This window comes from Pongo pygmaeus, chromosome 2 (genome assembly GCF_028885625.2).
Source record: "Pongo pygmaeus isolate AG05252 chromosome 2, NHGRI_mPonPyg2-v2.0_pri, whole genome shotgun sequence".
Taxonomy (NCBI): domain Eukaryota; kingdom Metazoa; phylum Chordata; class Mammalia; order Primates; family Hominidae; genus Pongo; species Pongo pygmaeus.
In genome coordinates this window covers 55,826,781-55,851,630 of record NC_085930.1, presented here as the reverse complement: position 1 = coordinate 55,851,630, position 24,850 = coordinate 55,826,781, and the positions used below count along the sequence as shown (strand labels likewise).

Genomic DNA, 24,850 nt, shown 5'->3' with positions numbered 1-24,850 from the left:
CACTACATAACACTTGAATTTATCTTGTAGATAACAGAGAGGAAAGTAAGGATGAAAGTGTTGTTCTGGGAAAATTAATCCAGTCTCTCCCCCTCCCACCCAACCCTACATGTGGCCTGATTGATCTTGTTATTAAAAGGGCAGCTTTCATCATGTCTCTCCATTACCTACAGAATCGAGTCCCCATAGCTTTGCCAGGCATTTAAAGTTCTTTACGATCCACTTTTTCAGTCCTACTCCCCTCATCCCCAGACTCAAACCCTCCCTCCATCTAGCCTGGCCTATCATTCCTCATTTACCATGTCTCTGGCTTGGAAGGTTTCCTTCTCTGCCTGCGACATTAATTCCATCGGCCAAACACGGACCGGGGCCGATGACATGCCAAGCCCTGGGCTAGATGCTGGGGACACCACAGCCAGGACAGGGGGCTCCCTGCTGTCACAGAGCTCCAAGTCTGCCCTCCTTGTGAGGCCAGCCCACACCTTGCTCTTTCCTGGGGCCTTCTCTGGTCACTCGGTGTCCCACTGCTTGGCCTCGTCCTGGATCCCTGGCACGCGGGGGCTGCCGCTCTTATGGCACTCAGCCACACTTCCACCTTATATGCCGGGTCTGTTTTAAGACTTCCGCTGTAATGTGTTTATTTCTGTGGGAAATGTGCACTCCAGTTTCCAAACAGCATTTTAAATGGCAATTCAGTCCTCAGGCCAACCCACAAAAGCCTATTAAATATATAATGGTTCCAGAGAAGTACGGAACCTAAATAAGTGTACCTTAAAAGCTCTACAGGAGATGCCAGGAGCAAACATCTGCCTCCTGCACCTCCACCCACTGTCCTCCAGGGTCTGAGCTTCAAGCGACCATCAGGGGCAGAGGCAGAGAAGCAGGCGGGAGATGGAGGAGTGGGAAGAACCCGATTTACATTCAGCAGATCTGGCTCTTCTCCCAGCTCTGCCTTCACTAACTGGGTGGCCTTGAGTGAGTCCCTTCCCTCCCTAAGCCTCGCTATTCTCCTATAAAAGGAGAAGGCTGAGTTAGATCAGTTCTGAATCTCACAGATCAGCAGAATATATATATTTTTAAATATAAAATGGATTTTATATTATTAAAAATAAATTTTATCAAGAAAGGACTTTTAAAAAGAAATCACAATATACTACAACCGGCCTCATTTTTCAAAAGGATGCTGTAACCCCCTCCCCCTCAAAATATGGTCATCATGTCAGAAAAATTGACAAGTTTTTAAACTGAAAACATTTGGATTCATGAAAAACAAACAAACAAAAAAATACACCATTTTTTTTTCCAGTTTGACTGCAGACCAGAAAACTCTATCCCAGCCAAGCTTCAGTCCTTGGCCCGATGCTTGAGAACCACTGAGCTAGGAGACCTAGAGTTCGCTCCAGCTCGATGTTTCTCCATCCTACAGGCTGGATGGAGCCCACAGGACAATCAGCATGGATGGCCCTAGAGAAGGGTCAGCTGCAGGGAGCAGCTGAGTTGGACAGCAGGAAAGCAGGCAGTCAGCACAGGGATGGGAGCAGGGCAGCATGACCCGGCAGGGATCGCCCTGTGCCCTAGGGCTACCTCCTGCCCCTGTGTCCAGGAGCACTTGGCAGGGAGGGCACCGCCACCCATAGCCTCTGAGGGCACAGACACCCAGCCTGGAAGCTCTTGGAACTAACCTATCCCACGTGTTTGACTGTGACACCTTCCTCCCCAGTATTCTTCTGGAAGGCTGAGGGTTCCCAAAGCAACATTTTAAAAAATCTTTACTAACTTTTCTGATTATAAACTAATACATATTCATGTGAAAAACTTGGAATCCACAGAAAAGCATAAGCAAAGAAGCAGAAGTCATCACAACTCCACCTTCCAAAACAATGACTGTTAACATTTTGATGCACTGCTAATTCTTCATACACGTAACTTCAGCCACCCTGGGATTTGGTTTTACATCCTGCTTTTCCGTTAGTTATCACACTTGGGCATTTTTCCACATCCTTAGATATTCTTCATAAACATCATAAAATGTTTTCATAATAAACAATATTCTGGTAAATATAAATATTCTTTATAAACATTGCAATGGACTGAATATTTCTTCTTCTTCTTTTTTTTTTTTTTTTTTTTTTTGAGATGGAGTCTTCCTCCATCCCCCAGGCTGGAGTGCAGTGGCGAGATCTCAGCCCACTGCAACCTCTGCCTCCTGGGTTCAAGCGATTCTCCTGTCTCAGCCTCCTGAGTAGCTGGGACTACATGCGCCCGCCACCACGCTTGGCTAATTTTTGTATTTTTAGTAGAGACGCGGTTTCACCATGTTGGCCAGGCTGGTCTCGAACTCCCGACCTCAGGTGATCCACCCGCCTCAGCCTCCCAAAGTGCTGGGATTACAGGTGTGAGCAACTGTGCCTGGCCAGGACTGAATATTTCTGTCATTCCCCTGGAATTTCATATGTTAAAATCCTAACCCCCAAAGTGATGGTGTTAGGAGGTGGGGCCCTTGGTAGGTAATTAGATCATGAGGGTGGATTGCTCATGAATAGAATTAGTTTCCTTGAAAAAGGGACCCAAGGGAACTGTTTAGTCCTCTTTCTATCATATGAGGATACAATGAGAAGTCAACAGTCTTCTGGAGGAGGGTCCTCACCAGAATTCAACCATGCTGGCACCCTGATTTCGGACTTTCGGTCTGCAGAACTGTGAAAAATACATTTCAATTGTTCTACACCACCAGTCTATGGGATATTTCTTATAGCAGGCCATCACTTTCCATGATATAGACAAGGCAAGATATTATTTAACCATGCCACTATTATTGAGCATTTAACCCATTTCCACATTTTGCTGTTGTAAAAAATGTGGTGGGTGTATATCCCTGTGCACGAATCCCTGCAGATGCCTTTATACCCTTCAGGTAACAGCCCAGTCCTGTGCACATATCAGCCCTCAGTAAATATTGAGTGAACAAAGAAACCCAACCGGCTTCCAGGAACCTGGGGAGCCCTTATCAGATAGATACAGCATTTAAATTTACAAAGGCCCAACCCGCTGTCCAGCAATCACTCACCACTTCTCCTGTTGGCATGCTCCCTCCACCTCCTACCTGCTAAGCCAACTCTAGGGCTTAGGGAAAGGAGAAGATTGAAATTGCTTGCTCAGGACTCCCAGGTTCTAGCGCTTTCAGCAAACCTACCTGCTCTTCCGCACCTCCCGGTGAAGGGGACCTGCAGCCCTCCACTGCCTAGCTAACTACCACACTCCTTTCGGACTCTGTTCAACCCTACCACCTCAGGAAAGCCATGGCTGACCTCCCTTTAAATCAATGTATGGCTCCCGTTCAGTGAACGATACCAGTACTTAAGGTCACAGCACTTGCTGTTCTGTCATTATTTGCTCACAGGACTGACTCCTTTGCCCAATCCAGGGCAACACCAGACGGCAGGCACAATGTGTGTTTTGCTCTCCACCCAAAATCTAACCCAGTGGAGGGCAAAATATCAATCCAAACAATGTGATTGGTAAATAAATGTCTGCCGAATGAAATTTCAGATTCTCAAGCCGTTTGTTTTCACAAGAGGGAGGGGAAAGGGAGGAAAGCAGGACCTCCAACTCAGCCCAAGTGCAAAGACCGATGGGGGTGCATTTCAGGAGATAGCTCCCTCTTCCTGGCCCAGAGACCCGCCCAGACCAACTGGCTCCAGGGAACTGATGGCAAACCAGCGTTCAACAAACCCAGACTCAATTAAGTGACACTGCCCCACTCTAGCCTGGTTCTCCCCGAGAGGGAGAACACAGACGGAAGAGAACAGGGGGCTTCCTTCCCCACCCACTTCCAACCAGAGAGTACCAGGCCACTCCTCACTGGTGATCCAAAAGGCCAGGGTATTGGGAGATGGAAGTGTTTCAAGCAACTCAACCCACACTTTTTCTCCTCCCATTTGCCAAGTGTCCTTGCCACACCCAAATGGAAAAGAACGGGAAAATCTGGGTTGGGGGGAGGGTGCCAGGGGCAGGAAGTTCCCTGGAACTTCAGGGGAAAAGGACCAGGATGGTCCTAAAATAAGGGAGGGCATAAGTTATGGAAAAGATGGGGAAGGAGGCCACAATATCTCATCACACACCCACAGCCAAACGAAGGCTAAACCCCAGTCCTGGGCCAGCAGGCACACCCATTCTGACCTCTCTCAGGGATGCCTGGAGTCCCACCACCAAGTGCAGCAAACTACTCTTGGAGTCCACTCCTTTTCCACTTTTGTAAGATTTTGCAGTTTACACAGCTTCCTCCTCTGAGACCTCATCCGACTCTCAGAACCACCCTATGGGGGTAGCTTTGCCTTTCTATATCATGGATGAGGAGACGAGCTCAGATACATTAAATGAACCGCCGCGTCACACAGCTAGAAAGTGGCTGAGGCTGAGCCAGCCTCAGTTGGGTGTAGGAGCAGCTCCTCCGTCGGGGCGGGCTGCGTCGACCCCACCCAGCCCACCGAGCCTGGCCTGTGGGCGGAGGCCCAGGTGGTGGCCTGCAGTTTCCCAGACGCCTGGGGTCGAAACCAAGAACAAGGTGGCCCTAAACCAAGGTTTCCGGCAGTGCAGGTAGTAAGCACCCCCACCCCACCCCGCACTCACACAGGTGCAGAGCTCGGAGTCTGGGGCGGAGCTCACCCCGCAGCCCGCCGGCGTCCTGCCCGACCGGCTGTTCTCCGACCTGCATCCCCGCAAAGTTGTGGCCGTGGCGTAAGCACCCTGCCAGGGATCGCCCGGCGTCCCACAGCTGCCTCCTGCCCCTGCGTCCGGGAGCGCTTGGCGGGGAGGGCACCGGGACTCCCGCTGTCTCCCGCGTAGCACCCAGTGCCCGCCTGCCTGGCATGCACCGCCCTCATCCCGGTGCCCCGGGGCAGCTCCCCGCACGTTCCGGAGAGGGCTGGAGCAGAGAGCGCAGAAGGGCACGCGGGACACACGTGCCGGCCCGGCCCGGACCCCTGCCCCACAGTCTCACCCAGATTGCCAGCAGCAGCCACGCCGGCCCGGCCCGCGCCATCCCCGCAGCGCTGCCCACGGCTGGCTCCTTTTTCCACTCCGGCGCCCGCTCCCGCCCGCCCGCCTGCTAGCTCCACCGCGGCCAACCACCACGGCCACTTCCCAGCCGCTCCCCGCCTCCGAGTTCCCGGTGCCACGTCTGCCAAAGCATGCGCAGCAGCCGGGGAGAGGCGGCCGGGAAGAAGTGCTCGCTGGGAATTGTAGTCTGCAGCCTGGCTCAGCTGGGGGCTGCGGGTGCGGACTGGGCTCCGAGGCCACGTGGCAGCGAGTGAAGTGCGAAAAGGCAAGGTCAGGGAGTAAGGGAAGGCAATTAATGCGCGGTGGCTTACTCTGCGCCTGGAGCTTCAGAAACAGTATCTCACGCAGCTCACAGAAATTAGGTTTTATTTTCTTCACTTTGAGGATTAGGAGGCAGCCCAGGGAATTTAAGTACGTTGACCCAGATCACACAGCCGGTAAATGGCAGAGTCCAGGGCTGCCTGTGAAGGACAGGAAAAGCCCTCATCCCTGCCTCCCAGACTCCCCCCCTGCTTATTCTATTCAACTTCAGTAAAACATTACTGAGCTGTTGGAAAACAATTCGGTGGTTCCTCAAAAAGTTAAACATAGATTATGACCAGCAATTCCACCCTTAGGCAAATACCCAAAAGAATTGAAAACAGGTATTCAGACAAATGCACGTACACCAGTGTTCACAGCAACACCATTTACAATAACCAAAAAACAACTCTAACGTCTGTCAAAGGATGAATGGATAAACAAAGTGTGATACATCCATCTAATGGAATGTTATTTAGCCATTAAAAGGAATAAAGTGGCCCAGCAGGGCAGCTCATGACTGTAATCCCACACTTTGGAAAGCTGAGGCAGGAGAATCGTGTAAGACCAGGAGTCTGAAACCAGCCTGGGCAACATAGCAAGACCTCATCTCTGCTAAAAATAAAAATAAAATAAAATAGCTGGTGTGGTGGCAAGGGACTGTAGTTCCAACTACTCGGGAGGCTAAGGCGGGAGGATTGCTTGAACCTGGGATATGGAGACTGCAGTGAGCCGAGATCATGCCACTGCACCCCAGCCTAGGCCACAGAGTGAGACCCTGTCTCAAAAAAAAAAAAGGTGGGGGGGGAATAAAATGCTAATACATGCCACAATGAATGAATCTCAAAAATGTATGCTAATGAAAGAAGCCAGACACAAAAAGTCACATATGATGTGATTACATCTTATGAAATATTTAGAATAGGTAAATCCACAGAGGCAGAAAGCATAGTAGTGGTTGCCCGGGGCTGGGGGTGGGGAGGAAGGAATGGGGAATGACTGCTTAATGAGTATGGAGACTCCTTTGGGGGTGATAAAACATTTTGGAACTAGATAGAGATGATGGTTCCGCAACATTGTGAATGTACTAAATGCCACTAAACTGTACACTTTAAAATGGTTAATTGATGTTATGAGAATTTCACCTGAGTAAAAATTTTCAAAAGAAAAAAACGCTTTATTGAACCCATTCCCTGTGCTAAAGCAGGGATCCCCAAACGCTGGGCCTCTGCACAGTCTCTGGCCTGTTAGGAACCAGGAGGCAAGCGGCAGGCCAGCGAGCATTACCGCCTGAGCTCTGCCTCCTGTCAGAGCAGCGGTGGCATTAGATTCTCATAGGAGTGTGAACCTTATTGTGAACTGCACATTCAAGGAATCTAGGTTGTGGGTGCCTTATGAGAATCTAATGCCTGATGATCCGAGGTAGAACAGTTTCATCCCAAAACCATCCCCTGTCCCCCCCACCATCTGTGGAAAACTTGTCTTCCACAAAACCGGTCCCTGGTGACAAAAAGGTTGGGCCCTGCTGTGCTAAAGCATTCTTGCATGCAGTCAGTTTATACATTCAAGAATGTTTATTGAACACTTACTATGTCCTGAGGCTCAAGATATCCAGTAGTGAGATGAACAAGAGAACTGCACAGTCAGAGGTTGGTAAGTTATAGCTGAAAGGTCCTTGCCTTCTGTCAGGAGAGTCAAAGCTCAAAACTTAGAAGTTATCCATCACTCACTTCCTATTCTCAACAGGCCCATCCAACCCCTCACCACATTCTGTCAATTTTACCTCCAAAATATATCTCTCCTGCCACCTCCGAAGTCTAAGTCGCTGACATGTCAGTGACTGTCACCTAGGGAAGGGTAACAGTCTCTGAAAGAGTGTGGCTGCTTCTCCCCCATGCCATCCATTTGTTAATGTCAGTTGGATCTTGCTTGCCCCTCCCCTGAAACGCTCCAGTGGTTTCCCATTACCCTTAGAATAAAATCCAAACTCTTCCCACGACCTGCAAGCCGTGCATGGTCTAGGCCCTCGCCTGGTACACCTCATCTCCTGCCTCCCCCAACCCCTGTCCACTGGGTCCAGTTACACAGACCATTATTTCCTCACCCCTCCCCTCTCCAGAGCTGCTCCTGCCTCAGGGCTTGTGCTCCTCCTATTCTCTTTGCCTCAGCAATTTCCTTGGCCTTTGTCTGGCTGGCACCTTGGTACTCTTCAGGGTTCTCCCATCTATCCCCTCTCAGAGAGGCCTTTCAGAGCAGCCCATCTACAGGTGAGTTTACCCTCCCCACCGCCAAGCTCCTTTTCGTCTATCTCAACTTCTGCTTAGGTTCTGTTGCTTCTTTGCCCAGCACCTACTACAATCCACAAGACTTACTGAGTCCTTGTGTTCATTGTCTTGTGCTCCAACCTGAATGTCAGTTTCCTGTCTCTCTGTTCATCAACTTGCTTCCAGGACCTAGCACAGGACGGAGCCACAGATGGTTCTCACTGTTCTTTTTGATGAATGACTGAATGATTGAGCGAGGTAATGTGTTGGGAAGTGTCAGAAATTCCTAAAGCAGTTTGGGGACAGGGCTTCCTTGGCACGCTCTGCTCTGCAACCTCAAACTTATGATCTGCACATGGGAAAGTGAGCCTTGCACCCCTCTCTGTGGGTCTCTGTTTCTCATCTGTAAAATGAAGCGGTTGGTGAGGATGCAGAGCTACTGGCACACTCACACATTGCTGTGGGAGTGTAAATTGGCTCACCTACTTTGGACAACTGTACATGTACAAAATCTGTGCCAAAATGTTCATGGCAGCTTTATTCACAGATGCTGTTATGGACTTGTGTCCCCCCCAAATTCATATGTTGAAGTCCTAACTAACCCCTACTACATCAGAATGTGACCGTACTTAGAGCCTTTAAAGAGGTAATTAAGGTTAAATCAGGTCATTGTGGTGGACCCTAATCCCATATGGCTGGTATCCTTATAAAAAGAGGACAGTAGGACACATATATAGAGGAAAGACTATGTGAGGACACAGAGAGAAGACAGAACGGCCAGTGACACGCCAAGGAGAGAGGCCCTCAGAAGAAATCAACTCTGCCAAAACCTTGATCGTGGATTTCTAGATTTCAGAATAATAAAAAAAAAAAACCTCTGTCATTTAAGCCACCCAGTCTATGGTGGTCTGTTATGGCAGCCCTAACAAACTGGTACAGTAGCCCAAACTGGAAACAACCCAACTGTCAGAACAGGAAAGTAGATAAATTAGCGATAGCATATTCTGCAAAAAAGAGAGACAGAGAGAGAGAGAGAGACAAAACAAACTACTGATAATATGCAACAACGTGGATGAATCTCAAAACCCTATTGTTGAGCAAAAGTAGCCAGACACAAAATAATATATACTGTATGATTCCATTTATCTGAAGTTCAAGAACAGGCAAGTACAATCTGTGATGATAAAAGAAAACAAATGGATGAGGAATAGAGACAGACTGCGGGGAAAGCATGAACAAATCTTCCAGGTACTGGAAATGCTCTGCATCTTGCTTTTTTGTTTCTCTGTTTTGAGACAGGCTCACTCGGCCACCCAGGCTGGAGTGCAATGATGCACTCTCACTCACTGCAACCTCCATCTCCTGGACTCAAGTCATGCTCCCACCTCAGTCGTCCGAGTAGCTGGGACCTCAGGCTCACACCACCACACCGGGCTAATTGTGTATTTTTAGTAGAGACAGGGTTTTGCTATGTTGCCCAGGCTGATCCTGAACTCCTGGGCTCAAGTGATCTGCCTGCCTTGGCCTCCCAAAGTGCTGGGATTACAGATATGAGCCACCATGCCCAGCCTGTATCTTGATTCAATGATAGTTACATGACATTTAACATGTGTTGAAATTAATTTATTATTCCAGCTGAATTGATTTATTGTCTAAACTGTATACTAAGATTTTACACTTTATATACACTATCTCTCAGTCTTTTTCTTAAGTCTAAACATTGAAGGGTGGTGTGAATCAGCTAATCTTCAGGATTCCTCGTAGCTCTTGTATCTTCCAAGTTCAAGACTGGCTAAAAGTTCCTGGGTCCAGGGAGGGCTGAACTCTGCAGAAATGTAACTGCCAAAAGGGGGAAGAGTTGAAGGGAGGAAGGGAGGAAGGAAGCTGTGCACCTGAGAGCCAGGGAAACAGAGGGCAAGGGACCGAGGAGGGGAAATAAAAATTTCCAAGAAAACAAGCCATTTCATTCTGCAATTGAAACAAGCTAAAATGCAATTTGTAGCCCTTCTGGGAATGCTTACCAATTCTAAGCTTCACTCTTCTTGAAATATTAGGAGAATAGCACAGGGCAAGCACTGTCCCTCCTCCATTAGAGCCCTCAATGGGCACCATCCATTTTCCAGCAGCAGCCCCGTGGGGCCAGGCCAGAGACACTTCTTGTCCTGCAGTTTATTGCGAATTGTGACACCACCTTATATTTGTGTAGCCAGTTCCCCTCCATCATCTCAGCTGGGATGGGGACTAGCACAATGACCAATTTCTGCATTCAGGCAAGATAAGAATCGGCCCAGAAAGAAAAGGAGGAATGTTGAACCAAAGAAGCCAGACGCAGAAGAGTATATTCTGTAGGATTCGTTTATATGAGAAACACGAGGCAAAGCATGTCTATTTTGTTAGAAGTCAAAATAGTGGTTACCCTTGGGGGAAGGATGTCAGTAGTCACGGGAAGGGGTCTCTTGGGCTGCTGGTAAGATTTCACGTCTGAATCAGGGCACCACGGGCATGTTTACACTGTGAGAATTAATCACACTCATCCATGGATTATAAGGTACGATATGGTTTGGATCTGTTGCCCCACCCAAATGTCAAATTGTAATCCCGTGTTGGAGGTGGAGCCTGGTGGGAGGTAAGTGGATCATGGGGGTGGTCTCATGAATGGTTTAGCACCATTCCCCCCTTGGTACTGTATAGTGAGTGAGTTCTCGTGAAATCTGGTTGTTTAAAAGTGGGTGGCACCTCCCCCCTCTCTCTCTTCCTCCTGCTCTGGCCATGTGAAGATGCCTGTTCCCACTTTGCCTTCCACCATGAGTAAAAGCTCCCTGAGGCCTCCCCAGAAGCAGATGCTGCCATACTTCCTGAACAGCCTGCAGAACCATGAGCCAGTTAAACCTCTTTTCTTGTAAATCACCCAGTCTCAGGTATTTCTTTATAGCAGTGCGAGAATGGACTAATAATACAAGGTACATATGTTACATTTCACAAAGAAGTTCATGATTTTAAAAAAGAGGAGGAATGAGACGGAAGGAAAGAAAAGTCAGCTCTGAACAGGGAAGGTGAAAGGAAGGTGGGATCCCAAAGAAGAAACGGTTGGGAAATAATTCGGTAACCTCAATGCCTGGGCGATTAGCCCATCCCCCCAAGAGGGACTGACCGGGACAACTCATGGTGCCCAGAATACCCCAAGCTGCCTCACAAGCCTTTGCTTCCGCTCATCCCAACTACTGACATGCAGCTCCCCTCTCACTCCCTTGCTTGGCTGGTACCTACCCAGCTTGATCACCTCTCCTTCAAAAGCCTTTTCTTACACTTGTCATCCTCCTACTGACACCCCACCAGTCCAGAGCTAAGTGTCCCTTCTCTGTGCTCTTACAATTTCCCATGTAGAACATGGTCCTCAAGACAAAGACTGGGACACATTCATGGAGGCAGAAAGTAGAAACATGGTTTCCAGGGGCCAGGAGCGGGGGAGCTATTGTTTAATGGGTACAGAGTTTCAGTATGGCATGATGAAAAGTTCTGGAGATGAATAATGGTGATGGTTGCCCAACAACATGAATGTTCTTAATGCCACTGAATGGTACACTTAGTAGTGGCTAACAATGGAGAACCAAAAAATGGTGTTGGGAAAACTAGACTTCTACATGCAAAAGAATAAAATTGGACCCTTATCTCACACCATATACAAACATTAACTCAAAATGGATCAAAGACCTACACGTAAGAGCTAAAACTATAAAATTCTACTGTGAAAACACAGTAGAAAAGCTTCATGATATTGGATTTAGCAATTATTTCTTAAATATGAAACCAAAAGCACGAATAACAAAAGTAAAAATAGATAAATTGGATTGTGTCAAAATTTAAAACTTGTGTGCCTCAAAGGACACAATCAACAGAGTAAAAAAGCAACCTACAGAATGGGAGCAAATACTTGCAAATGATATATCTAATAATGGGTTAATATCCAGACTATAGAAAGAACTCACAAACACACACACCATTTAAAAATAGGCAAAGGACTTGAATAGACATATCCAAAGAAAATATACAAGAAGCACATGAAAATATGCTCAACATTACTAATCATTAGGGAAATGAAAACCAAAACCACAAGGAGACACCCCCTCATACCTATTGGGATAGCTGCTATAGTGGAAGGAAGGAAGGAAGGAAGGGGAGGGAACGGGAGGGGAGGGGAGGGAGGAAGGGAGGGAGGAAGGAGAGAGGGAGGGAGGAGGGAGAGAAAGGAGAGGGGGATGAAAGAGAGGAGAGAAAGAGAAAGAGAGGAGAGAAGGAGAGAGAAGAAAGGAGAGAAAGAAAGAAAAAATAAAGAAAAAGAAAGAAGAAAGAGAAAGAAAGAAAGAGAAAAAGAAAGAAAGAAAGGGAGGGAGGAAGGGAGGGAGGGAGGAGAGAAAGGGAGGGAGGGAGGAAAGAAGGAAGGAAAAAATAATTAAATAAAGAAATGGAGAAATAACATGTGCTGGCAAGGGGTGGAAAAATTGGAGCCCTTGTACACAGCTGGTGGGAATGTAAAAAGGTGCGGCCACTATGGAAAATAGTATGACAGTTCCTCAAAAAATTAAATGTAGAAATACCATATGACCCGGCAATTCCATTTCTGAGCATATATCCAAAAGAATTGAAAGGAGTGTCTTGAAGATATATTTGTATACCCACGTTCATAGCAGCATTATTCACAAGAGCCAAAACGTGGAAGCAATGCAACTGTCCGCTGATGAATGACTGAATAAACAAAATATGATATGCAATGGAATATTAGTCATCCTTCAAGGGGAGAAATTCTGATAAAAATTACAACACTGAAGAACCTTGAGGACATTATTCAAGTGAAATAAGCCAGTCACAAAAAGGCATATACCGTGCGATTCCACTTACGAATTACTAAGGATTGTCAAATTCATAGAGACAGGAGCTAGAATGGTGGTTGCCAGGAGTCAGGGGAGAAACAAATGGGAAAATGGGAAGTAGATGTTTAATAAGTTTAGAGTTGCTATTTTGCAAGATAAAAAGAATTCTGGAGATTGGTTATACCACGATGTGAATGTACTTAATATTACTGAATGTACACTTAAAACTAGTTAAGATGGTAAATTTTATGTTATGTGTATTTACTACAATTAAAAAAAACTGTGACTTTAGAAAGGCATGCATATGAGTCCTGGCTCTGCCACTTACTAGCTGTGTGGCCTTAGAGAAGTGACATGACCTCACATCCCCTTCTGTAAAATGGGAATAATAACAGTACTTTCTTTACAGTTATATTGATGAGTAAATGAGATGATCTGTGTAAAATATCTAGCTAGCATTTGTACTGGATGGATATTTAGCTTTTCTTTGATAGTCCTCTTTACAATATATTATATTTTCCTACAATGTCCAGTTTCTCAACCACTCCAACACCCATATCCCAACATACACACACATGTGAGCACACACACATACACACACACACACACACACGGTGTGAACTCTTAAGGAAAAAGATGGCACAGCATCTGGTTTACTTCATTTGTCTTCGCATCCCCAGTGCCTGGCACATAGTAGGAGCTCATTAAATGTCTGAAATGAACTGTAGCAAGAGGGTTTGACAACACAGACAAGGAAACCCTCTCAACGTGAATATAGACAAACAGCGGAACAAACTGATCAAGTAATTTTAAGACCAAAGAAGAACTGTCACGGACCTGGGCTAGGCTACGTCCTTCCAAAAATGAGCACATAGAAGGACAGCTTCAGGAGAATGAAGCTGGGTGAGCAGCCCATCCTCCAGGAGAGACTGACCGTGACAACGGTCAACCTTTGTTTCAGGGCAGGCCTAGGAAGCGCATGGTTGGTTATGGAACAATAATTAGTAACTCATTATTGGACATTGATTGGACATTCATCATAGACTCATTTGCAGGGCCTGCATCTGACATTTCATTGAGAAAACATCACATTACAAAGCCCGGTTCTCAAGTTAGTATGTGTGCTTTCTGCCTGTCCTCCCCAGTCTGGGTCCTTATCTCTTCTGACCATCTTGCCCTCCTTTCCACCTACCCATCCTGACTCCAGCTGGTGAGTTGTTTAACCCTGTAGTCCTGCAGGCCCACCCCTTGGCCTTCAGTTAGAATTATGACCACCCCTTCATGTGGCTGGAGTCCCCCAGACAAACTCTACCCAGTCATGGTTCCAGGACCTGTGCTTTTGGGCCTCTTTCATGGACCCTAAGTGAAACCAGAGGACCCTGTGGTAGTGCATTTGAACTTCATCCTCCTCAGAAGGTCTCCCTTGAGAACTATATCTCTAATGTGTCTGTGTTTTTTTCACTTTCCCCATTTTTTTTCATAACTTAACTCGCCAACTGATTTTACCTACAAGGCCCCAGGCTCTAGCTCATTTAAAACAACAACAACAACAAAAACACATTGACTTGCTATAACTAAATCTAGGGCTGACCTTGGAAGACATCATTTTCTTCCTTAACGATAACATTCACATTACTGAAGACTCCAAGTTTATATTTAAAGCCAAATGTCAGCATCCAGGATATCCTCAGATCCTCTATCTTGTGGGGTCACCCTTCTGTTAATAGTTACATTTAAATGACTCAAAACCTTTTCCCACTTATGATGGGAAACAACCCAGCACCTTCTCCCCACTAAATACCTTTGGAGAGTCTCGATCAAGGACTCTCACAGAGGGATTCTGGGGGCTCTCAGGGATGAGATGTTTTCCTTTGTCATCTCTAGCTCCTATATCTCAGTGGAAACAAAATATTGGAGCTAGAGATACTGGCACTTTGGTTTCTTTCCATCCTGTGCTGACACAAACATGATGCGGCCCCTTAACCTTTGGGGTCTACACTAACTCTGGGAGTCAGTGTTAGAATTGAATTGAATTTTTGGACACCCATCTGGGGTTGGACAATCAGACAGAAACCCTTCTGTGATGGGGATTGCTCTAGTGGTGCCTGTGCATGTACGTGTGTTTGGCAGACCTGCAACCATACAGATCTTGGTGACAGTCAGAATCCTGCCTCATATTTGCAGCATCCCCGAAGGCCATATTGTAGCTGACGTGTGGGCACAGTGATCTAAACTCAGCCAACCAGCTGCCTAGGCCAGTGACCGTATCTTTGGAGTGAGTGCTATGAATAACGGAAGGAATGTTTATAGTTTATAAGAGCGGGACCCATGTCTGGGCAACATGGCCTAGGGTGTCCAGCCCTGAGCAGGCTACTCCTTGGTGTGGCCTTGGCTGGGGCATTGGCTGTCCAGCTTTCTACCTGTTTTTCAAGTCTCATTCTCCAACTTTCCTGGATAGTTTTAATTTTAGTATATGTCCACAAATTATTTGATAACTTCTCCCCTTCAAGAGCTGGGGGTTACTTCCCCTGTCTGTGAGGATGGGCTAGACTTAGTGACTCACTTAGTGACTCATTCTTCTTATGAAAAGAATGTGGCAGAAGTGGGCCGGGCGTGGTGGCTCATGCCTGTAATCCCAGCACTTTGGGAGGCCGAGGTGGGTGGATTACTTGAGGTCAAGAGTTCGAGACCAGCCTGGCCAACATGGTGAAACCCCGTCTCTACTAAAAATACAAAAATTAGCCAGGCGTGGTGGCACACGCCTGTAATCCCAGCGACTCGGTAGGCTGAGGCAAGAGAATTGCTTGAGCCCAGGAGGCGGAGGTTGCAGTGAGCCAAGATCGTGCCACTGCACTCCAGCCCGACCAACAGAGTGAGACTCTGTCTCAAAAAGAAAAAAAAAAAAAGAATATGGCAGAAGTGACCATGTGTGACTTGAGAGACCAGGCCAGAAGAGGCACTGTGGCTTCCTCCTTTCTGTCTCTCGGATTGCCCATATGGGAGAAGCTGCCTTCCATGTCCTAAGGACTCTGAGGTGGGATTATGGAGAGTCCTGCCTGTGTGAAAATGAAGCCCCATGCCAACCGCCAGTGAAATGCTGAGGTTTCCTGTCGGCATCCTAGTGAGTGAGCCATCTTGGAAGCAGCTCCTCCAGCCCTAGTCAAACTTCAGAAGACTGAAGCCCACCGGACATCATAACTACAACCTAATGAGAGATCCCAAACCAGAACCACCCCGCTAAATTGCTCCCTAATCCTTAACCCGCAGAAATTATGAGACAATGAATGTGTGTTATTTTTTTGCCTGCAAGCCTTGGGGTAATTTGTTATGTACCATAATAGCTAATATACTTCTCCTGGATTTTTTTTTTTTTTTTTTTTTTTAGACAGATCTCACTCCCATTGCCCAGGCTGCAGTGTAGTGGCACCATTATGGCTCACTGCAGCTTTGACCTCCTGGGATCAAGCCATCCTCCCACCTCAGCCACCCGAGTAGCTGGGACTACAGGCCCATGCCACTTCGCCTGGCTAATTTTTTGTATTTTTAGTAGAGATGGGGTCTTACTATGTTACTCAGGCTGATCTCGAACTGCTGGGCTCAAGCAATCCTCCTACCTCAGCCTCTTAAAGTGCTGGGATTATAGGTGTGACCCACTGCACCCAGCCTTCTCCTGGATTCTGTGAGCCTTCCTGTGAATTTCTTTTCTGCTTAAGTTAGCTAGGGTCAGGGTCCATTTCTGTTGTTTACAAACAAGAGTCCTGTCTGATACCACTCCACATCTTCTCCCTCTACTAATGAGGTGGCTGCTAACCTCCACCCCCAATCCACAGCCCCAACCCCTCAACCCGGTTTATCAGGCAGGGTAGCTCAGGATTCTCATGACCTCACCGGCATATCCAGGTTATGTCCTGGAGCCTTCAACCTTTCTCAACAAACAGGGCATCCAGATATTTTCCTAGTTGTAAAATCATTGTCACCACTCCCTGAGAAGGCAAAAACAGCTGGAGACCACTGTGGCATTAAATGACTTGCAGCCTCCTTGCCCCAAGGCCTTCCCATCTGTCTTCCACCCTCATCATCGACTTGCTGCTCCCTGGGAGGTTTCCCAAGGTCTCCTCCTCAGTGAGTTAAATCACCTTGTCTCAGTCCCCTGAGAACGTCCTTGTTTGGCCTGTGTGCGGTTTTGAGCACCATTCACCAGGATCCTCTTCTGAAAACCCTCTCCTTCCTTGATTTCCTCTGTGTTACACATGCTACATTTCTGCCCCACCTCTCTACCTGCTCTTTATTTTTTAGGTTATTTAGTCTCTCGTTTCCTAAATAATGTGTCTGCCCTGGTTTTTTCCTCTGCGCTCTCCCTGGGCTGCCTCAGCCTCTCTCAGGCCTCAGCTCTCAGCTAAGGGGAATCCCTGAATTTCTAATTCTGCAGCTGAGTTCTCTGCCGAACACCAGGCCCCATTTCTTTCTGTTCAGTTAACGCTAATTAGCTCCATCACTGGTGCCTCAGCTCAGCATCGGTGTGTGAGAGCCAGAGCCTGCTCACCTTCTCTCCTGACTTCCCTCCTTCTATTAATGGTATCATCCTTCCTTCTGGAAATCAGGCACAAATTCCCAGTCATCTTTGACATCCTCTCTCCTGTTACTCCCACATCTCCTTGGTTGTGGAATCCCACCAAGTCCTTCCCTTCAGCACCCCCACTTCCCTTCTTAGCCACGCTGGCCTCTCCCCTCCGTGGGTATCTCTAGAATCTCTGCCCCTGTCTGCACTCCACCACCTCATCTCCCCGCCATACAGTCTCCAGAGCAATATTCCTAAGAAATAATCTTCATCTTACTTACTGCCTCACTTAAAAACCTTGCATTCTATTCAACAGTTATTGAGTTCCTATTGCATGTGTATTATTTATGATTCTTTGCATGCAACCTACTGAAACCAACTTGTGCCAGTTTAAACTGAAAAGGGGGTGTGGATTACACGGATTCAGGGAGAACGCAGCCAAGCCTCAGAACTGGAAAAGTCTCAGGACTCCATGGCATGCTCTCTCTCCATCCCCTCTCTGCTTTTCTTGGCATCTACTGCCTCCTCCCCGGCTGCAGAGCCCAGCTTTCTCTGATACCCAGTCTCTTGCATGAGATTCCTGTCTCAAAGGAGCCAAGGTTTATTTTTATCCCTGCCACTCAAAAGACCACTCCCAATAGAAATGGAGTCTTTCAGTCCCAGTTTTTAATTTGCAGGTGTGCTGGTCCAGGATCTTCTGCTTGCAAATGATGAAAACCCAACATAACCAGCTAAGACAAAACCATAATTTATGGGCTCTTATAAACAAGCCTTGGAAAGGGCAGGGCTGGAACTAAGTCTCCTTGACAGAGGGTGACAGGGACTGGATATCATTTATATCCCCATTTCTTTTCTCTGACTGTGAGCATCCTTTCTTTAATACAGACCTGCCCTTTACACATGTTGAAGGCCATGAACCCCTGATGATGACTGATAAATCTTACCACCTGAGAGGCTTGACTCTTCTTCCCCAAATTTCAATTTTTTAAAAAAACCCTTAGAATTCTACTTGATCCTGCTTGGGACATGCTTCTACCCCTTATAGTCTCCGAAGTCAGACTACCTGGGTTTAAATCCTGGTTCTGTTGCTGATTAGCTGTGTGACTCTTGGCACTTAAACCTCTCTATATCTCAGTGTTCCTGTCTGTTAAGTGGGGATATCAATAGGATGCATCTCATAGATTTTATAAAGATTAAATTTGGACTGCTTAGAATAGTGCCCAGCACAAAGTTAGGCTCTGTATGGGTTAGTTATGATGATAATGATGTTGACGATGATGATGATGATGATGACAGCAATGACAATGAACACAGGGGAGGAGGAAAAGAGTAACTTCTTCTCGAACCACATGCTTGAGAGGGGAGGAGAAGCGCATCAAAACTAGGGTGTCCTAGGACTGCTGTAACAAAGTATCACAAACTGGGTGGCTTAGAACAATATTTAGTGTCTCAGTTTTGGAGGCCAGAAGTCTGAAATCAAGGTATCAGCAGGGTTGGCTCCTTCTGAAGGCTGTGAGGAAAAATCTTTTCTCTGCCTTTCTCCTAGTGTCTGGTAGCCTCAGGATTCCTTGGTTTATAGACGGTGTTTCCCCTGTCTCCTTGTCATCTTCTCTTTGTACATGTCTGTCTCTGTGTCTAGATTTCCCCTTTCTATAAAGGACACTGGTCATGTTGGATTAGGGCCCACCCTAATGACCTCACCTTAACTGGATCATCTATTTCCAGAGACTCCATTTTCAAATAAGGTCACATTCACGTGCTAGGGATTAGGATTTCAACATTATCTGGTGGGAAGGGGACACAATTCAACCCACAATTGGTGGGGATGGGGCAGTGCTGGCCAGACCAGCAGCAGCTGTTCCATCCACTTATGATTCCCAGGACTGCATATACTGATCAGGCCAGCTTGGATTGGTTGTTCAGCCCTAGCCCTATCAACAGTGGCTTGGGAAGTGGGATTGAAGTTGCACTGCACAAAATATTGCTGGGGATAGTGGCATGTCTCAGAGAAAGGGCTGGGATGTTCACCTGCTGGACAGTCATCTCAGGTGCTGTCCTCTCCAATGTGCAAAGTGCCCATCACTCAGTGGGAGGTTCCTGGAGATGAGCAAGAAGATATTTATGCAGCAGTGATGGAGAAAGTCCCCTATTGAAGAATGAACGACGGAGCAGGTGCCACAGAATAAGTGCTCCAGTGGAGGTACAAAGCACTATGGGACCACGAGAGAGGGTGGAGAAGTTTCACATTGGTAGGGAGGGGCTGGAAAGAGCCTTTCCAGAGGAATGGCAGTTGAGTTCATCCTAGAGACAAGGGGAGAATTTGGTGGGTAGAGAAGATATAGGAATGGGAGGGGAAGAGTACGATCCTATGGTCAGAGAATGGTGAGGAAATAATCTAAGGTGTCGGGGTAGTCAGATGAAAAGTGGAAAGTGATTGCAAACATTCACTGAGAGCTAACTGGATACATGACATTGTTTTATATGTTTGATGTGCATAATCTCTGCTCCCTTCACCGTGACCTCTACCTTGGTACCTTACCATCACTCCTACTCTACAGATGAGGTTCAGAGACCTGCCCAAGTTCACATGGCCAGGAGATGGTTGAGCCCAGGGTCTCCATGCTCAGTTACTACTTCTGCCCCCTCTCCTATGAAATGTTAACTTGGAAAGCTGAGTAGGCACAGAATGTGTCTGGCTTTGCCAAGGAGTGTGGAATTGATTCTGCAGGTAACAAGAAGCTACTGAGGAATTGTAGGCAGAGGAGGACCTGATTGGGCCTTTATTTCAGGATGACAGCTTGGTGCCAGTGTGGAGGATGCTGTGGAGCAGGGAGAGATTCCAAGGGAGCGAACACCTGTCTTCTTCTACCCCACTGGGAGGCAAAAGCATTAACCAGTCATCCTTCTATATAAGACAACACCAGGGGCCTCGGGGACCATTTGCTCACTCGTTCTTTTTAATTTAATTTTTATTGAAGCATAACCTGCATACAAAAAAGTGCACAAATCATAAGTGTGGCTTGATAGATTTTTCATCAGATGAACACACCTCGCGGGTTCATTCTTTACCTTAACAACTCTAAATAATTCCCTATCAAACGTAGCTCTGAACCCACCACTCTGACTACCCCATCCTTCCCTGGGAAACCTCTTACTGATTAATTATGGCTCAACACTTTCTGCTGGAGAAACACACTGTCCTTCCAAAGTGGTATGGGCAGCAGTGCTAACTCTGAGTCACACTGTCTAGACTCCAGGCTTCCCCTTACTCACGGTACAGCCTGAGGCCACAATTCCTTCACCTCTGTAGGGCTTAGTGTCTGCATCTGTAAAATGGAGTAGTAAGGGTTAGTTTCTATTTCACAAGCTTCATAAAAAATTACTGTAGGCTGGGCATGCTGGCTCATGCCTGTAATCCCAGCACTTTGGGACGCCGAGGTGGCTGGTTCAGGATTGTTTGAGCCCAGGAGTTCGAGACCAGCCTGAGCAATACAGAAAAACCCTGTCTCTATGAAAAATACAAAATTAGCCAGCCATGGTAGCAAGCACCTGTAGTCCCAGCTGCTCAAGAGGGTGAGGTGGGAGGATCGCTTGAGCCTGGGAGGTCAAGGCTGCAGTGAGCCGTGATTGTGCCACTGCACTCCTGCCTGTGTGACAGAGTGACACCCTGTCTCAAAAAAAAGAAAGAAAGAAAGAAAAGCTGTAAATAAACAAATGCATTATAAATTCAAAATCTATAGAAACTTATAAAATTGATAAAATGTAATAATATATTATGTTTATAACGTATAATGTATAATTTATATAATTGATGGCATTAATTAATTAAATGGAATAATTATTGGCCATCACCATCTTCACCATCTTTGATGGTGTCCATTCCATTTACTTTGATATACATTTATGGAGGTGTTTTTATGCCAGCTGGAGGCAAGATGCTGTGGGGGACACAGGCAAAGAAGATGCACCCCTCCCACCCCCACCCAACAAGCACTGGAGATACAGTGGAGAGTGGTGGAGAGGTGTGCAGTGTGGAAGCCAGGTACACAAATGACCTTTAAAAGATTCTCTCAGCCTCAGCCAGTGTGGTGTTTTATGGGGCTCTGATGGAGCTTGAGCTATTTACTATCTCTCTCTGCTTTGCTCTGAAGAATTCTGCCTGGGGGCAAGGGGGAATTGAGGCCCAAACTCAGTTCTGATGGTTGGTTAACCCTTTCCGGCCCAGAGTTGGTGATTAGGGTTGGACTGGGAGCTAACTTTAGCTGCTAAGCTTTGTGCTTCATGTTGCATTTTCAATGATCAGTGATTGTATTTTCTCCTCTTCCCTCACACACTTCCAGCCAGGTCACTCTCAGACTGCCTCTCCCCTTCATTCAGCTCACATCCTGGGAGACAGGGAGCTTCAGACCGCAGAACTCCCAGGGGAGGGGCCTGCTTGCTAAGTGGACCCATTATCACCACTGGCCTCCTTGAAGGTCTGTTGCCCAGCTCTGCTTCTCCCCTTCTCCTGTGGGAGCAGGCTCCCCCGGGTACTTTTCCATGCCTCCCAAGCTCCGGTGTGGATGGTTGAGGGCAGAAAAAGCCATGGCAAGTGGAAATCAGTGTTTTCTGGGACATCCGAATCCTGCTTCTCTGGGATTTATTTCTGAAGTATGGAATCACAGAAAGGATGCTAAGATCAGAAGGTTAGAAGTTGGAAGCCTGGAACTCAAGTCTACATGTGATCGGTCCTGATTATCTTGCTGTTTGTTTACCTCTTGGAGCTTCAGCTTCTTTGCTTGTAAAATGAGAATAATACTGACCCAACTCATCTCAAAAGAGTGATTGTGCTTTCAGAACTGTAATGTGCTAGGAAGAATGTATGAGATTATTATTCTTACTATTGTCTTTCTTCCCTGCCCCCCCGTTATTGGAAAACCATACAATAGTCTTTTAAAAATAAAATTACAAAAGTAATACATATTTAAGACCTACACTATAAGCAGTAGAGAAGGGCCCAAGATGAACAGTTCAACTCCCCTTCACTCTCCCCACTCCCACGCCTCCAAACCCACCCTTCTAAGATCGCCACTCCTTTTCATTTCTTTTCTTTCTTTCTTTCTTTTTTCATTTTTTTTTTGAGACGGAGTTTCACTCTTGTTGCCCAGGCTGGAGTGCAATGGCGCAATCTCAGCTCACTGCAACCTCTGCCTCCCGGGTTCAAGTGATTCTCCTGCCTCAGCCTCCTGAGTATCTGGGGTTACAGGCATGCGCCATCATGCCTGACTAGTTTTTGTATTTTTAGTAGAGACGGGGTTTCTCCATGTTGGTCAGACTGGTCTTGAACTCCCAACCTCAGGTGATTCGCCTGCCTCGGCCTCCCAAAGTGCTGGGATCCCAAAGTGCTCGCCTCCCAAAGGCGTGAGCCACCGCGCCTGGCCCTGTTCATTTCTTATGTATCTTTTCCGACACCTTCTATGTGTAAACAAGTGAGTATGTATGTAATAGGGTTCTTTTTACCTAAACCAGATTATACTGTACATCTCTTCTGCACCTGGCTTTCTTTTCATGTAGACTTTTGAAGAACTTTTCATTTTAGCACAAATAAATTCTTTTTAGTGGCTACATAACACTCCAGTATGTGAATATACTATGATGTGTTTACCAAGCCCTAAAGCTGAACATTTGGAATTCCTATTTTTGCTTTTTTTTTTTTTTTGAGACACGGCCTCGCTCTGTCACCCAGGCTGCAGTGCAGTGGTGTGATCATAGCTCACTGTAACCTTGAGCTCCTGGCTCAGGTGATCCTCCCACCTCAGCCTCCCAAAGTGCTGAGATGACAGGCGTGAGCCACTGTGCCTGACCTCCCATCCCTGTAAGGTCCCTTAGCTGGCAGTTTGGAAGCTCCACAGTTGTCCCTGACTTTGTGTTCTTCCTCATTTAATCCTCTTAGGAGTCCTTGGGGCCCGTGGGAGCTGGATGTAGCCGGCATTTCCGGCCTCAGGATGGGAGGAGCAGTGAGAGACTTGTTGGCACCCATGGGCTGAGGTCTCCCCAGGGCACAGGAAACAGAAGAGAAAACACCGGGGCTAGGGACATCACTCAGTGTCTCTGTCTTTGTTGACCTCTTCAAGCTCCCTGACTGCCTCCCAAACCATGCAGGGCTGCTTGACCTGGCCTCGCAATAGAATCACCTAGAAACCTTCTGCCATCTCAGAGCGAGACCACGCCCCAGGCTAAGTAAACTAGAATCTTTAGGGGCCAACCCTGGATAGCAGCAGTTTGAAATATTTTAGGTGATTCTATTGTGCAGCCACAAGAGCTACAGTGCCTGAGCCTGGAAATAATAACAGCACGACAGGCCTGAGGGCCTTTGCTTTCTTCCTCTTTTCAACTATGAGAGTGAGATGCTTATCCCACAGCACATGCACCAGAATGCATTTAACATCCATGATGTGTACATGGAGTAGTTCTTATTTTATTCCTTGCCAAGTTTTTATTTAGTTGCTCTTTTCACTCTTGTTCAAAATTGTTTATGTAAATTAGTAAGAAGCTTTTAGCAGACAATTTGGCAATATATATCAAGAGAATAAAACTGTTCAGAATCATTGGCCTAGTTATTCCACTTTTGGAAGCTATTCTACAGAAATAACATGAATATATGGGGAAGCTATATGCATAAGATGTTCATCACAGCATTATTTATGTTAATGAAAAACGGGCAAAACCTAAATGTCCAGTGATACAGGAATGGATAAGTAAACTGTGGTATATCTCTCTGGTAGAATATTAAGTAATCGTTAAAATTATAGTTATGAAGCCAAAGTAATAACATGGAAAATGCTTGTGCCATAAAGTTAAATGAAAACGTAGGACACAAAATTGTGCAGATATACCATAATTACAACTATATGCGGAGGGAATGAAATATAAAGGAAGTAGAAAGTAAAAGAACAAAATGCTAACATAGATTGTGTTAGAATGATAAGACTAATTCTTTCTTTTTCCTACTTCTAGGTTTTTATAATATGATTATATTACTGTTTACCTAGAAACAAATGGTAAAAACAAAAAATTTCTCTTGTGCATTTTTTTATATGTCTATCTGAGACTGGAGACACCCTAATGTTAAGATCCCTGGCCAGGTGTGATGGCTGACGCCTGTAAATCCAGCACTTTGGGAAGCCGAGGCAGGTGGATCACCTGAGGCTGGGAGTTCGAGACCAGCCTGACCAACATGGGGAAACCCCATCTCTACTAAAAATACAAAATTAGCTGGGTGTGGTGGCTTGCGCGTGTAATCCCAGCTACTTGGGAGGCCGAGGCAAGAGAATCACTTGAACCCGGGAGGCGGAGGTTGTGGTGAGCTGAGACTGCGCCATTGCACTCCAGCCTGGGCAACAAGAGCGAAACTCTGTCTCAAAAAAAAAAAAAAAAAAAAAAAAAATTCCTTACAAACAACACTAAGGCCACTGTACAGCATGCAGCACTTCAGGCTGCCTACAAAAGGCCTGACAACAATGGATCAGAAGTCAGAGGATCTGGCTTTTAATCGCAGTCTCAACTTCACAGTGTGACCTTGAGCAAGTTTTTCCTCCTTTCCGAACCTCAATATCCTAATCTGTGAAACAACAGATTCGACCAGAAGGATGCTCAAGAACCTGCTGGCTATGAAATGTGATGATCATGACATGGATGATGATGAAGATGATACTATTGAATCCCAAGTGCATTCAGATCCATTGAATGGGAGACTAAGAGGCAGAAAAGTATCTCCCCTAGAATGTGTGCAGGCCGGCTGCTCCTGCTCCTTATTTCTACAT

At 46.5% G+C, this 24,850-nt stretch overlaps 1 protein-coding gene across 1 annotated transcript in view; it reads right to left on the bottom strand.

The window, feature by feature from the left end:
• The window catches only part of PDIA5 (protein disulfide isomerase family A member 5), a 95,813-nt gene extending 90,618 nt beyond the window's left edge, over positions 1 to 5,195 (bottom strand). The window contains exon 1 of the mRNA XM_054481593.2: positions 5,000 to 5,195. Within this exon, the coding sequence (XP_054337568.1) occupies positions 5,000 to 5,041 (42 nt within the window). The 5' untranslated portion in view covers positions 5,042 to 5,195. The remainder of the gene's footprint in view (positions 1 to 4,999) is intronic.
• Between the last annotated feature and the right edge of the window lie 19,655 nt (positions 5,196 to 24,850).